The following is a 15,462-nucleotide window of genomic DNA, read 5'->3' as shown; positions in this document are numbered from 1 at the left end:
CCCTTTTTAATCTGACTCTGGGGAAACAGATAAAGGTCTGCATTGTCAAAATCCCAAAGTATCCCTTTAACGTCAGAGAAATGCCCTGGCTCAACCTCTGGGACAGAGCTTATTTAGACTCTATGCACATATGGGGAGGAAAAGGGAACACGGTAAGGTTTATTGTGGATAAAAGAAGAAGATTGTTGCAGAAGAGGTCTGATACATGCTTGTTAAATGAGATGCAATGCAACATTAAAGAAATAGTTCACTATTTTACAACTTCATTTTAGATGGTTCCTCACCCTGGAAGTAGGGGAAACTGTATTCCATGGTTCAGTTGTCTTTAAACAACCATTACAAACTTCAACTTAACTTCTGCCACCGCTAGCTCAAAATCAATGGAAGTGATGGGTGCATGTGTCAAACGCTCCCTGAAACATTTCAGCGAGCAAGCCTTTCTAATCGACCTGGCCCGGGTATCCTGGAAGGATATTGACCTCATCCCGTCAGTAGAGGATGCCTGGTTATTTTTTTTAAATGCCTTCCTCACCATCTTAAATAAGCATGCCCCATTCAAGAAATTTAGAACCAGGAACAGATATTGGTTGGTTCTCTCCAGACCTGACTGCCCTTAACCAGCCCTTAACCAACACAAAAACATCCTGTGGCGTTCTGCATTAGCATCGAACAGCCCCCGTGATATGCAACTTTTCAGGGAAGTTAGAAACCAATATACACAGGCAGTTAGAAAAGCCAAGGCTAGCTTTTTCAAGCAGAAATTTGCTTCCTGCAACACAAACTCAAAAAAGTCCTGGGACACTGTAAAGTCCATGGAGAACAAGAACACCTCCTCCCAGCTACCCACTGCACTGAGGATAGGAAACTCTGTCACCTCCGATAAATAATTGGGAATTTCAATAAGCATTTTTCTACGGCTGGCCATGCTTTCCACCTGGCTACCCCTACCGCGGTCAACAGCACTGCATCCCCCACAGCTACTCGCCCACCCCATTTCTCCTTCTCCCAAATTCAGTCAGCTGATGTTCTGAAAGAGCTGCAAAATCTGGACCCCTACAAATCAGACGGGCTAGACAATCTGTACCCTTCCTTTCTTTCTAAAATTATCAGCCGAAATTGTTGCAACCCCTATTACTAGCCTGTTCAACCTCTCTTTCGTGTCGTCTGAGATTCCAAAAGATTGGAAAGCAGCTGCTGTCATCCCCTTCTTCAAAGGAGGGGACTCTCTTGACTCAAACTGCTACAGACCTATATCTATCTTACCCTGACTTTCGAAGGTCCTCGAAAGCCAAGTCAACAAACAGATTTCCGACCATTTCGAATCCCACCGCACCTTCTCCGCTATGCAATCTGGTTTCAGAGCTGGTTATGGGTGCACCTCAGCCACGCTCAAGGTCCTAAACGATATCGTAACCGCCATCGATAAGAAACAATACTGTGCTGCCGTATTCATTGACCTGGCCAAGGCTTTCAACTCTGTCAATCACCACATCCTCATTGGCAGACTCAATAGCCTTGGTTTCTCAAATAATTGCCTCGCCTGATTCACCAACTACGTCTCTGATAGAGTTCAGTGTGTCAAATCGGATGGCCTGTTGTCCGGGCCTCTGGTAGTCTCTATGGGGGTGCCACAGGGTTCAATTCTTGGGCCAACTCTTTTCTCTGTATACATCAATGATGTCGCTCTTGCTGCTGGCGATTCTCTGATCCATCTCTACGCAGACGACACCATTCTGTATACTTCTGGCCCTTCTTTGGACACTGTGTTAACAACCCTCCAGACGAGCTTCAATGCCATACAACTCTCCTTCCGTGGCCTCCAACTGCTCTTAAATACAAGTAAAACTAAATGCATACTCTTCAACCGATCGCTGCCCGTACCTGCCCGCCCGTCCAGCATCACTACTCTTGACGGTTCTTACTTAGAATATGTGGACAACTACAAATACCTAGGTGTCTGGTTAGACTGTAAGCTCTCCTTCCAGACTCACATCAAACATCTCCAATCCAAAATTAAATCTAGAATTGGCTTCCTATTTCGCAACAAAGCATCCTTCACTCATGCTGCCAAACATACCCTCGTAAAACTGACCATCCTACCGATCCTCGACTTCGGCGATGTCATTTACAAAATAGCCTCCAATACCCTACTCAATAAACTGGATGCAGTCTATCACAGTACCATCCGTTTTGTCACCAAAGCCCCACATACTACCCACCACTGCGACCTGTACGCTCTCGTTGGCTGGCCCTCGCTTCATACTCGTCGCCAAACCCACTGGCTCCAGGTCATCTACAAGACCCTGCTAGGTAAAGTCCCCCCTTATCTCAGCTCACTGGTCACCATAGCAGCACCCACCTGTAGCATGCGCTCCAGCAGGTATATCTCTCTGGTCACCCCCAAAGCCAATTCCTCCTTTGGCCGTCTCTACTTCCAGTTCTCTGCTGCCAATAACTGGAACGAACTACAAAAATCTCTGAAACTGGAAACACTTCTCCCTCACTAGCTTTAAGTACCAGCTGTCAGAGCAGCTCACAGATCACTGCACCTGTACATAGCCCATCTATACTGCTCAAAAAAATAAAGGGAACACTTAAACAACACATCCTAGATCTGAATGAAAGAAATAATCTTATTAAATACTTTTTTCTTTACATAGTTGAATGTGCTGACAACAAAATCACACAAAAATAATCAATGGAAATCCAATTTATCAACCCATGGAGGTCTGGATTTGGAGTCACACTCAAAATTAAAGTGGAAAACCACACTACAGGCTGATCCAACTTTGATGTAATGTCCTTAAAACAAGTCAAAATGAGGCTCAGTAGTGTGTGTGGCCTCCACGTGCCTGTATGAACTCCCTACAACGCCTGGGTATGCTCCTGATGAGGTGGCGGAAGGTCTCCTGAGGGATCTCCTCCCAGACCTGGACTAAAGCGTCTGCCAACTCCTGGACAGTCTGTGGTGCAACGTGGCGTTGGTGGATGGAGTGAGACATGATGTCCAAGATGTGCTCAATTGGATTCAGGTCTGGGGAACGGGCGGGCCAGTCCATAGCATCAATGCCTTCCTCTTGCAGGAACTGCTGACACACTCCAGCCACATGAGGTCTAGCATTGTCTTGCATTAGGAGGAACCCAGGGCCAACCGCACCAGCATATGGTCTCACAAGGGGTCTGAAGATCTCATCTCGGTACCTAATGGCAGTCAGGCTACCTCTGGCGAGCACATGGAGGGCTGTGCGGCCCCCCAAAGAAATGCCACCCCACACCATGACTGACCCACCGCCAAACCGGTCATGCTGGAGAATGTGGCAGGCAGCAGAACGTTCTCCACGGCGTCTTCAGACTCTGTCACGTCTGTCACGTGCTCAGTGTGAACCTGCTTTCATCTGTGAAGAGCACAGGGTGCCAGTGGCGAATTTGCCAATCTTGGTGTTCTCTGGCAAATGCCAAATGTCCTGCACGGTGTTGGGCTGTAAGCACAACCCCCACCTGTGGACATCGGGCCCTGCTGGAGGTCATTTTGCAGGGCTCTGGCAGTGCTCCTCCTGCTCCTCCTTGCACAAAGGCGGAGGTAGCGGTCCTGCTGCTGGGTTGTTGCCCTCCTACGGCCTCCTCCACGCCTCCTGATGTACTGCCCCGTCTCCTGGTAGCGCCTCCATGCTCTGGACACTACGCTGACAGACACAGCAAACCTTCTTGCCACAGCTCGCATTGATGTGCCATCCTGGATGAGCTGCACTACCTGAGCCACTTGTGTGGGTTGTAGACTCCGTCTCATGCTACCACTAGAGTGAAAGCACCGCCAGCATTCAAAAGTGACCAAAACATCAGCCAGGAAGCATAGGAACTGAGAAGTGGTCTGTGGTTACCACCTGCAGAACCACTCCTTTGTCTTGCTAATTGCCTATAATTTCCACCTGTTGTCTATTCCATTTGCACAACAGCATGTGAAATGTATTGTCAATCAGTGTTGCTTCTTAAGTGGACAGTTTGATTTCACAAAAGTGTGATTGACTTGGAGTTACATTGTGTTGTTTAAGTGTTCCCTTTATTTTTTTGAGCAGTGTATAATTTAGCCCAAACAACTACCTCTTCCCCTACTGTATTTATTTATTTATTTATTTTGCTCCTTTGCACCCCATTATTTCTATTTCTACTTTGCACTTTCTTCCACTAGAAATCTACCATTCCAGTGTTTTACTTGCTATATTGTATTTACTTTGCCACCATAGCCTTTTTTGCCTTTACCTCCCTTATCTCACCTCATTTGCTCACATTGTATATAGACTTATTTTTCTACTGTATTATTGACTGTATGTTTGTTTTACTCCATGTGTTGTTTTATGTGTCGAACTGCTTTGCTTTATCTTGGCCAGGTCGCAATTGTAAATGAGAACTTGTTCTCAACTTGCCTACCTGGTTAAATAAAGGTAAAATAAAAAAATAAAACAATGAAATGTGAGTGTGTAAAAAAAAAAAAAAAGTACTCCATATTTGGTATGATGCCACTTAAAGGTGATTCGGCCATTTAATAAAAATATATGCTCACATGCCCCCATCAATTCCATAGATGTTTAGCTAGGGGTGGCTAAAGTTAGCTGAAGTTAGTAATGGCCGTTTAAAGAATCCTGAACCAGAGATTACAGTTTCTCCTGGCCCATAGACTACTTTGTAGGGTGAGGAACCATCTAACATCATATTGTAAAATAGTGAACTACTCCTTTAATGTCATTGCATTTCATAGGGCACTGACTAAAGGTCTACTTTAACAAGACAAATGAAAATGCGTGAATGCTGTCAGTAGTGTCAGTGAGGCCAAAGGCAGTATTTCAATTGGATTTTGTCTCCTCGACAAATAATGCATTTATATAGCATTCTCACATTGATCTGAAATTCAATTCAACTTGATGACTTTATGAATGATACTGCTAGTACGTACAGAATGGTGTAGGATGTACACCCACTTTAGAATGGCTCCACTACTGTACCTGTTGATTCAGAGTTAAAGTAAAAAGACCTTCAGGTACTGCACCTGAGGATAAACATACACCGATCAATAAACATACACCATACTCTCATATCAATCAATATATCATATCAAAGTATCAATGAAATATGAGCACCAACATACTTCTTTGTAAAAATACACACACAGTAACCTATACACAGAGTATGTCAAACATTAGGAACACCTTCCTAATATTGAGTCCCCCAGCAGCGTTGCAGTTCTTGGCACAAATCGGTGTACCTGGCACCTACTACCATATCCAGTTCAAAAGGCATTTCAATCTTTGTCTTGCCCCTTCACCCTCTGAATGACACACATACACAATCCATGTTTCAATTGTCTCAAGGCTTAAAAATCTTTCTTTAACCTGTTTCCTCCCCTTCATCTACACTGACTGAAGTGGATTTAACAAGTGACATCAATAAGGCATCATAGCTTTTACCTGGATTCACCTGGTCAGTCTATGTCATGGAAAGAGCAGATGTCCTTAATGTTTTGTATACTTAGTGTATATCACCATATGCTAACTTTGACATTTCCCAGTTATACTGTAGGTCTGGATGGATGAAATGAGAGCAAACGATTTGGTGTCAATCAACGCGGCAAAGATCATTTAACAAATATTCAACATAGGGAGGGAAGTTCAAGGTTGAAACTAGCTTTATGTACCACATCTACACAAGCACAAATGGGGAAAGGAACAACCCTGGGCCAGTAAGATCAGACTAGGTTGACTTTTCTAGTCTTATAGACCAAAGCACTCAACAGTTTATTGATTATTTGTTTAATTGAGTCAGACGTGTTAGTGTTGGGCTAGAACAAAATGTGCAGGCTGGGAATGGCCCAGTCTGGACTGAAATTGAAAACCTCTGATTTAAAAAACTCACAGAAGGATAAAAGTGCCTGGCAGACGATTTTCAGGTTGCATAATCATTCAACCATGCTCTGGATAATTAAGTTAAAGTAATGTCACTGTATTTTACAGCTCCAGAAATAGTCTTATTCTACAGAAATTACAGAAACAAAGGTATGCTCCGTGACTTGTAAAACCTGAAATGTGCCACAATATATAGAAGGAATAAATCTACACCGGTGGTTTAACATGCCGTACCCAAGCTAAAAGTCTGACTCTCACAGGCATTGTGTCAAGTCCAGTCCTTATATCCTTTTCACACAACTGAATCGAGCTGAGCTCTACAGCACTGGCCTGGTTATACATCCACCGTAGTTAATGGAATAGTGCTAGTAAAGGACAATGTGAAAACAAAAATATCCAGGCCAGCACAGTATAGTATGATAGCGTGAGAAGAGTATTTGACAATTATGTGATGCCAATAGTGGGAAAGAATTGATTGGGGTTGGTGTAGGATAGTTAGGGTTTAGTGAGGGTTTAGTTAGGGTTTGTTCACTCCACAGGGGACATTGGGAGTTGGTTTGGGTTGGTGTAGGCTGCTGGTCGGGGTTTAGTAAGGATTTGATTAGGGACTATCCATTCCACAGGGTCCAGTGGGAGTTGGTTGGGGATGGTGTAGGCTGGTTAGAGTTTGGTTTTGGTTTGTCAACACACCACATGAGAAAAATTGACATATATTCTGATTGCTGTAGGCTGGTTAGGGTTTGGACAGTGTGAGTCGGTGCCTTACCTTCTTATACCTGGGGATGGGGAGCTGTTCCCCAGGACCATGCAGAGAGAGAGGAGTGCATGCAAGAGAGTAAGGTGCAGGAAGAGGAACAGAAAAAAACATTAACTTTAGAAATCAAGAGAAAAATAACCACAGCTTGCCTTTGAAGAAACAGAAGAAAGGGAGAGTGGAAAAGTGAGAAAATTGTCTGACCTTTTTTAAAACAAAAAATACATAAAGCAAAAATAAGTGTTTGGAAACACAATAATAACCGAGACGGAATATGAAAAGTGTGGCAAAATGAAATGTAAGTTTGTATTTCATGGTGAGTTACTGGAAAGTTTGACACGTTTGAAACATTGTTGACCTTGGAACTTATTGTTAGCACTTGTCAAATGGATTAAGGTGGCCTTGCAAAGCTTTTTCAATAGAAATTTCCAAATCCCGTTTTACAAGAAAAGTTTGAGACACAATGTGCCACTCATATAATTCAGTCAGTCAGTTACATACATATAAATAACTGTTGCATCAAAGGCTAAACAAATAATGAGAATTAGTATAATTTCAATAAAAAAGTACAAAATTATTATGGTGCCTGGAGGTTAAAATAAACATCCATTTAGCCACATATCCAAGTTTAATGATTCGTTAATTAACTGTTTTAGGGGGCGGTGTGCAGGAGTTGAGGCAGGGGAGAAACAGTTCCCCTAATAGAGCTCAAGAAGTCAAAACTCATGAAGATAGGGCAGAGTAAATAAGATTATTGACTGCCTCACAATCAGTTCCTTCTACATGCTATACAACTCATTGAACTCAGAATCAATCTATCATCAGTGTTTAAACAAATGGGCAGATTTGTATATTGCTCAGTCGACTTCGAAATAGACTAGTTGTACTTGGTGAATTCCAATGTTGTACTGACCCTTTCATCACAAGAGACTTTTGTTGGAAACTTGATTGTTTCTGTTCTCAAGTCACGTCCGCAATACAGTATATTCAATCGTTAACATTGGTGACAGCAATGGCACCCTGACCATGCAACGCACATCTATAGTACCCTCCAAGCTCATCATTATGCTTGAGGCCCTGGGTCTGAACCCCTCCCTGTGCAACTGGGTCCTGGACTTCCTGACGGACCGCCACCAGCAGTTGAAGGTAGGAAACAACACCCCCACTTCACTGATCCTCAACACTGGGGCTCCACAAGGGTGCGTGCTCAGCCCCCTCCTGTTCACCCATGACTGTATGGCCACGCATGCCTCCAACTCAATCATCAAGTTTGAGGACGACACAACAGTAGTTGGCTTGATTACCAACAATGACGAGACAGCCTACATGGAGGAGGTGAGGACCTTGGGAATGTGGCATCAGGAAAATAACCTCTCACTCAACATCAACAAAACAAAGGAGCTGATTGTGGACTTCATGAAACAGCAGAGGGAGCACCCCCCTATCCACATTGACGGGACCGCAGTGGAAAAGGTGGAAAGCTTCAAGTTCCTCGGCGTACACGTCACTAACAAAATTAAATGGTCCACCCACACAGACAGTGTGGTGAAGAAGGCGCCTCTTCAACTTCAGGAGGCAAAATAAATTTGTCTTGGCACCTAAAACCCTCACAAGCATTTACAGATGCACAATTGAGAGCATACTGTCGGGCTGTATCACCACCTGGTACGGCAACTGCACCACCCGCAACCGCAGGGCTCTCATCACTAGGGGCAAACTACCTGCCCTGCAGGACACCAACAGCACCTGATGTCACAGGAAGGGCAAAAAGATAATCAAGGACAACAACCACCGGAGCCACTGCCTGTTCACCCCGCTATCATCCAGAAGGCGAGCTCAATACATGTGCATCAAAGCTGGGACCGAGAGACTGAAAAACAGCTTCTATCTCAAGGCCATCAGATTGTAAATAGCCATCACTAGCACATTAGAGAATGCTGCCCTATGTACATAGACTTGAAATCACTGGCCACTTTAATAATTTTAACACTAGCGCCTTTAATAATGTTTACATATTTTGCATTACACATCTCATATGTATATACTGTATTCTATTGTACTGTATCTTAGTCTATGCCGCTCTGACATTGCTCGTCCAAATATTTATATATTCTTAATTCCATTCCTTTACTTTAGATGTGTGTATTGTATATATTGTTGTGAAATTGTTAGGCCGTAGACACCGGCCGTAGACACCTGAAACCCCACCCCTTTAAGGAATACCTGGAATAGGATATAGTAATCCTTCTAACCCCCCCCAAAAAAAAATAGATATAGATGTACTATTGTAAAGTGGTTGTTCCTCTGGATATCAGAAGGTGAGAATGCACCAATTTGTAAGTCGCTCTGGATAAGAGCGTCTGCTAAATGACGTAAATGTAATGTAAAATGTTAGATAGCAAAATGCTTGTGTTTCTACACCCGCAATAACATCTGCATGTGACCAACAACATTTGATTTGAAGAGCAAGAGCAAGAGGCTAGAGTGTATCGATTGGTGCATTTGAAACATATAGAAAACATGGAGGCTTTGGAGGAGATACAGAAAAATGCCACATACCCAGAGATCAGGTGCATTAACATTATTGGTCTTACTTGAACTAAGGTAAAATCCCTGAAATGAGAGATGTTTGTTGTTGTAAATGTGACATTCCGATTTGCGGTTATGCCCGTGCCATTATCTGTTCTGTAATTCCCTGTAATCCGTTGTGTTCCCTCCCGAAGAGCAATCCCCTCCTCCCTGACTGGCTTCCATAATGCTTCACTACCGAACTGGGCCTTCGTTCACTTGTGACAACTTCCGATAAGATTTTATACCAACGCCCGCTGCAACCACTGCCCTGGAATCATACTCACCACCATCAACATCTCAGGGTTGCTCTCTCACCAATTCCCAGGACATCAACTCTTTCTCTTTCCCCTCCCCCCATCTCTTTCTTCCTCCCTCTCTCTCAGCTCCACAGTCTTGTAGGCCATGAGTGTGTCCAGAGCACTCAGTCAAATCTCCTATGAGGCAGCTGGCCAGTATGTGTGAGTGAAACCAACCAAAAGCGAGGAGGGGAGGATGAAGTGGAACCAATAAGCTCTGTCCATCTGTGCTACCGAGTGGCCATGGCCCCATCTGGCTTACTGTCAGGACTGATAGCGGCTCGAGATGTCCACCTTATCTACACAGGAGGTGGGGTTCCCTCTCTCCACTGACAGTGGCTATTTCGGTCTTCCCCACTCCCCACTCTGCCTCCCAGACCTCCTGGTGGGAGTGTTGGGAGAGCCAGGCACCGGTCGTGCACATGCTCCAGCTTAAATCAATTTGCAGACGAATTCAAAGGCCCCCGAATGTACACATTTTTGGCGTGTGAGCTATTACCCTCGCTGGCTTCAGGGGTTGGAACTGGTTCAGGGAACAGAACCGGATTATTTTCGAGGAACAGAATCAGAACAGGGAACTAAAGTGATCAATAAAAAATGAAAATGCTTTGAGTGAGAGTTCTAACTGGTGTAGCCAGTGGCCGCATACCTCTCCAAAGTGTGCACAGTTCCTAAGTAATTTTAATGTGCTTTTAGCACTCAAAGAAGAGTCTTCAACTATAACATGCTTTTGTTGTTCTACTAGCTGTGCCGTTAAGAAACTAAAGCTAGCACACTTGTATTTGTTTTGTTTGGAACTAGAGTTGCAAAATTCCGGGAACATTCAATAAATTCCCTGGTTTTCCTGAACTCCTGGTTGGAGGACTCTGAATTACCTGCTTATTCATTCCTGATTCCGAGATGCCTCACCTTGGATTTTGGGGAAATCAGGGAATTTATTGAAAGTGCCTGGAATTTTGCAACACTTTTAGGAACAGCCCTGCATCTCCGCCTTTATACAATTACTGTTGTTGTTTACACAATCCAAAAATGGTCCATTATAAATCGCAATCTGGGTCAGGTGGGTATAATTTGTCAACATGCCTAGCTAAATTATAAAGTACGATTATGATCTTACAGTGTTATTCTTTCACAAGACAATTCAGAAAAGCATAATGTAATTTTGGTGTGCAAAGAATGGAGTCATGAGACAAGTTCCCTCTAAACTGCATGTGGGCTTAGAAATATCAGCATGCTCAGAGAAGCACAAGATTGAATTTCACTCATCATTCTAGAGTTTTCCCCATTAGTTAACACTATCCGAACACACTTTATATAGCCAAATTTGACTTTGCAGCTGGCCCATCTAGTGGGAATGGCTCAGCTCTGCCTCCAGGACAAGAATAATTCCATAAACGTCAACCTGCGGAGATTTGTTCTTACCTCTTCGATTCTTTGAGCTGGAATCCTTAATTGGTGAAACTGCCACGTCCGTTTGGGATGTGACAACAACTAAGAAGCTACTGTAAACAATGAACACTTTTTTCCCCCTCTGACATCATTGCACGTGTGAAAGAACAGCTGAATATGTACTCCCCCCCAAAAAATGAGACATGCTGCCAGAGGCTCATTCACTGGGATGAACAGTGGCGCTGTTTTCCCTAATGGGGATTTGATCTTTAGGATGCAAATGACGGAGAGGAATTGACTTTGACTTACTGAGATGCAGCAAAATACCATCTCATCTGATACACACTGGGAGACAGAGACCGTGCGAGTCCCCTCGCCTCCACATTTGTCCCTCAGTCTGGCAGTGGGAAAGGGAAAGGGGATGCCTAGTCAATTTTATAACTGAATGCATTCAACCGAAATGTGCCTTCCACATTTAACCCTCTGAGTCAGAGAGGTGCCGGGGCTGCCTTAATCGGCGTCCACGTCATCGGCGCCCGGGAAGCAGTTGTTGTTGAGGGTTAACTGCAGAATGGAAGATTTTTTCACCTTACTGGCTCATGGATTCGAACTAGCGACCGTTCAGTTACTGGCCCAACGCTTCTAACCAGTCTGCAAATAGCTGCCATCAATCAATGCAGGCTGGCCTGCCAGGAGCGCCCACTCTACTGCACACTGCCATGTCCCTCAGCTGCGCGCTCCCTTCTGTGCCATTCATCCACCCAGACCGATAGACAGAGCTACGGGCACAGAGGGCACCCAAGCCTGTTGGAGGGGCTTCTTTGCCTCAGTGTTACTTTACACAAAGCAAGAATCTTCAAGTAACAATTGTAGACAATAACACTCCATGACTGTGAAGAATGGCTCGGGTCTGCCTTTAAGAGCATGCTTCTGTTAGCTGCAGTGGCTTTTGTTGACGTTGAAAAGGAGGCTCCATTGTGGACAGCATACCACGTCATGTCAAGTACCAAGCAGAGAAAATTAACAACGCAACCATGTCATTAACAGAGCGTTTTCTTTGGAGGAGTGCTTCCTAATGTTGAGACATTGTTATGTTCAACTGCAATTCACTTTAGCAAACTATTGCAGCCATGGGAAATCTAACCAAATCAATAAATATCTGACATACAATCTGACTTCTGGGTGCCATTTGGAAAATAAATGTACTTAAGAAAATAGTACCACCCCATGCAGTATCTTAGATTAAGTAAGAATGAGCAAATATATGCAACAATGCCTTTATATAGTCCAACAACATCTAACATGATAACTACAAATATCAGTCTTGGCATATTGAACGCCGACTCTTGCCAGAGCGTGGGTGATTTTTCATCAACACAGCAATAGTAAACTTACTTGCTCTATGAATTGCTCAGCATTAAGGGGGGGGAGTAGTGGTGTACCCTGAGGAGGGATGGTGAGTTTCACACAAAGATAGGCTGATGACCTACATCCCTGACTTAGCTGGCTATGAGTGCTCTGTGGATTGGGACCAATAACTTTCTGTTGATTACCGCCTGGTGATTTTTATTCCGGCCTCTGTTCTCTCACTTTGTTTTGCATGATTAAAGAAACATATGACTTTTTCAGTACTCTGTGTTCTTGGCAGAAATGCATCAATCATGTAGATAATTATTGACCATGTACAGTGCCTTCAGAAAGTATTCACAGCCCTAGACTTTTTCCATATTTTCTTGTGTTACAGCATGAATTTGAAATTTATTAAATTGAGATTTTGTTTCACTGACATACATATAGAACCCCATTATGTCAAAGTGGAATCATGTTTTTCGAAATATTTACAAATGAATTAAAAACGAAAGCTGAAATGTCTTGAGTCAATAAGTATTTAACCCTTTTGTTATGGCAAGCCTAAATAAGTTCAGGAGTAAAAATTTGCTCAACAAGTCACATAATAAGTTGTATGGACTCACTTTGTGTGCAATAAGTAAGGGATAATCAACGAGGGGCTATGCTTTCTATGGAAAATAATGAATGACGTGGAAAGTGTGTTCCACGACACGCTAGCGGAGTCGAACTGACTTTCCAAGGAGTTGCATTATTTTCCAGAGAAAGCAATAAAGCCCCGAGTCGATTATCCCTTGTATACCATGGTTATAATTTGCCGGTATAAATGTGTTCCAACATCCACAGACTTTCTAATTTAGCTAACCAAACAATCAGTCCTAGCTTAACATTATGAAAATCTAATTCAACAATGCCAATAATGTTTTCAATTCGACGTTTGCTTTCAAAAGCAGCTCAAACATCGAACACGTAAGAATGAACTATAGCCATTGAATTATACAGTGCAAATATACTTTGAGTTATAGGGAAATAATACTCTAGAAAGCCCTTCAAGCCAATCAGAAACAAGTATTCAACAATGCCATGGTATAATATTTTTTAACATGATTAACAATGTACCCCACACATACAATTATCTGCAAGGTTCCTCAGTCAAGCAGAGCATTTCAAACACAGATTCAACCACAAAGATCAGGGACGCTTTACAATGCCTCGCAAAGAAGGGCACCTATTGGTAGATAGGTGAAAACAAAAAGCAGACATTGAATATTCCTTTGAGAATGGTGAAATTATTAATTACACAACAACATTGTAGTTACTCCACATTACTACTGTAAATGACAGAGTGAAAAGAAGGAAGCCAGTACAGAATACATTTTTTACAAAACATGCATTCTGTTTGCAATAAGGCACTTAAGTAAAACAAAAAAAAAGTGTGGCAAAGAAATGACCTTTAAGTCCTGAATGCAAAGCGATATGTTTGGGGCAAATCCAACAAAAAACATCACCTGAGTACCACTCTTCATATTTTCAAGCATGGTGGTGGCTGTATCATATTATGGGTATGATTGTCATCGGCTAGGACTAGGGAGTTTTTTTGTTCAAGAAACAAAGTGAATGTTCTTGAGTGGCCTACTTACAGTTTTTACTTAAATTGGCTTGAAAATCTATGGCAAGGCTTGAAAATGGCTGTCTAGCAATGGTCAACAACCAACTTGACAGAGTTTTTAAAAAATGTTTATGTACCTTTAACTAGGCAAGTCAGTAAAGAACAAATTCTTATTTTCAATGACAGCCTAGGAACAGTGGGTTAACTGCCTTGTTAACTGCCAGTATGGCTCTGGGCTGGCAGGGTAAATCTGTCCCAGATGGCCCGAATCACTGAATTATATGTGAAGCAGAATTTGGTCTGTCACAACAAGGAAGTCATAAAGGTGCAATTTCCCCACCACCAATGAACAAACAGCAGAGCTTTTAAAAGGCTGCATTTTACTTTATAAATCTTTTTGGCATGTGTTTTTATTTAGATTTTTTGTTCCACTGACTGAAAACAGCTGGAGAAGCTGAAATCCCAAGGGGAGTCACTAACCAAAGGCCCAATCTGGCAACTCAGACTGGCATGTTCGGTAGGGAGAGACCAGGGTGAAAGAGGGAGGTACTTTTTAAAATTGTCCTATCAAACATTTTAGTTTTTTGTTGCAAAACATTTCGCTACAGTGTGTCCTGCTGAACGCGGCCCTAGTGTTTTACCCAATAAATGACTGGGAGTTTATATAAACTCAGCTAAAAAAGAAACATCCCTTTTTCAGGACCTTGTCTTTCAAAGATAATTCGTAAAAATCCAAAATAACTTCACAGATCTTCATTGTAAAGGGTTTAACCACTGTTTCCTATGTTTGTTCAATGAACCATAAACAATTAATGACCAGTCGTGTCTTAACGGTTGTTAAGACACTAACAGCTTACAGACGGTAGGCAATTAAGATCACAGTTATGAAAACTTAGGACACTAAAGAGGTCTTTCCAATGACTCTGAAAAACACCAAAAGAAAGATGCACAGGCTCATCTGCGTGAACGTGCCTTAGGCATGCTGCAAGGAGGCATGAGGACAGGGTAATAAATTGCAATGTCCATACTGTGAGACGCCTAAGACAGCGCTACAGGGAGACAGGACGGACAGCTGATCGGTACATCCGAACATCACACCTGCGGGACAGGTACAGGATGGCAACAACAACTGCCCGAGTTACACCAGGAATGCACAATCCCTCCATCAGTGCTCAGACTGTCCGCAACAGGCTGAGAGAGGCTGGACTGAGGGCTTGTAGGCCTGTTGTAAGGCAGGTCCTCACCAGACATCACCGGCAAAAACGTCGCCTATGGGCACAAACCCACCGTCGCTGGACCAGATAGGACTGGTAAAAAGTGCTCTTCACTGACGAGTCGCAGTTTGTCTCACCAGGGGTGATGGTCGGATTCGTGTTTATCGTTGAAGGAATGAGCGTTACACCGAGGCCTGTACTCTGGAGCGGGATTGATTTGGAGGCGGCGGGTCCGTCATGGTCTGGGGCGATGTGTCACAGCATCATTGGACTGAGCTTGTTGTCATTGCAGGCAATCTCAACACTGTGCGTTACAGAGAAGACATCCTCCTCCCTCATGTGGTACCCTTCCTGCAGGCTCATCCTGACATGACCCTCCAGCATGACA

General features: G+C 43.3%; 1 protein-coding gene across 6 annotated transcripts in view; it reads right to left on the bottom strand.

The window, feature by feature from the left end:
* The window catches only part of LOC106567559 (double C2-like domain-containing protein beta), a 365,846-nt gene that overhangs the window by 87,932 nt on the left and 262,452 nt on the right, over positions 1–15,462 (bottom strand). For 3 of the 6 annotated variants that reach the window (XM_045693459.1, XM_045693461.1, XM_014137018.2), the window contains one exon: positions 6,661–6,684. The exons of the other annotated variants lie outside the window; for them this stretch is intronic. In XM_045693459.1, the coding sequence (XP_045549415.1) occupies positions 6,661–6,684 (24 nt within the window). The remainder of the gene's footprint in view (positions 1–6,660; positions 6,685–15,462) is intronic. 6 annotated transcript variants of the gene reach the window in all.

The sequence above is a fragment of the Salmo salar genome, chromosome ssa13 (assembly GCF_905237065.1).
Source record: "Salmo salar chromosome ssa13, Ssal_v3.1, whole genome shotgun sequence".
Lineage (NCBI taxonomy): Eukaryota > Metazoa > Chordata > Actinopteri > Salmoniformes > Salmonidae > Salmo > Salmo salar.
The sequence above is the reverse complement of the archived record's forward strand: the minus strand, read 5'-3'. Positions and strand labels throughout refer to the sequence as shown.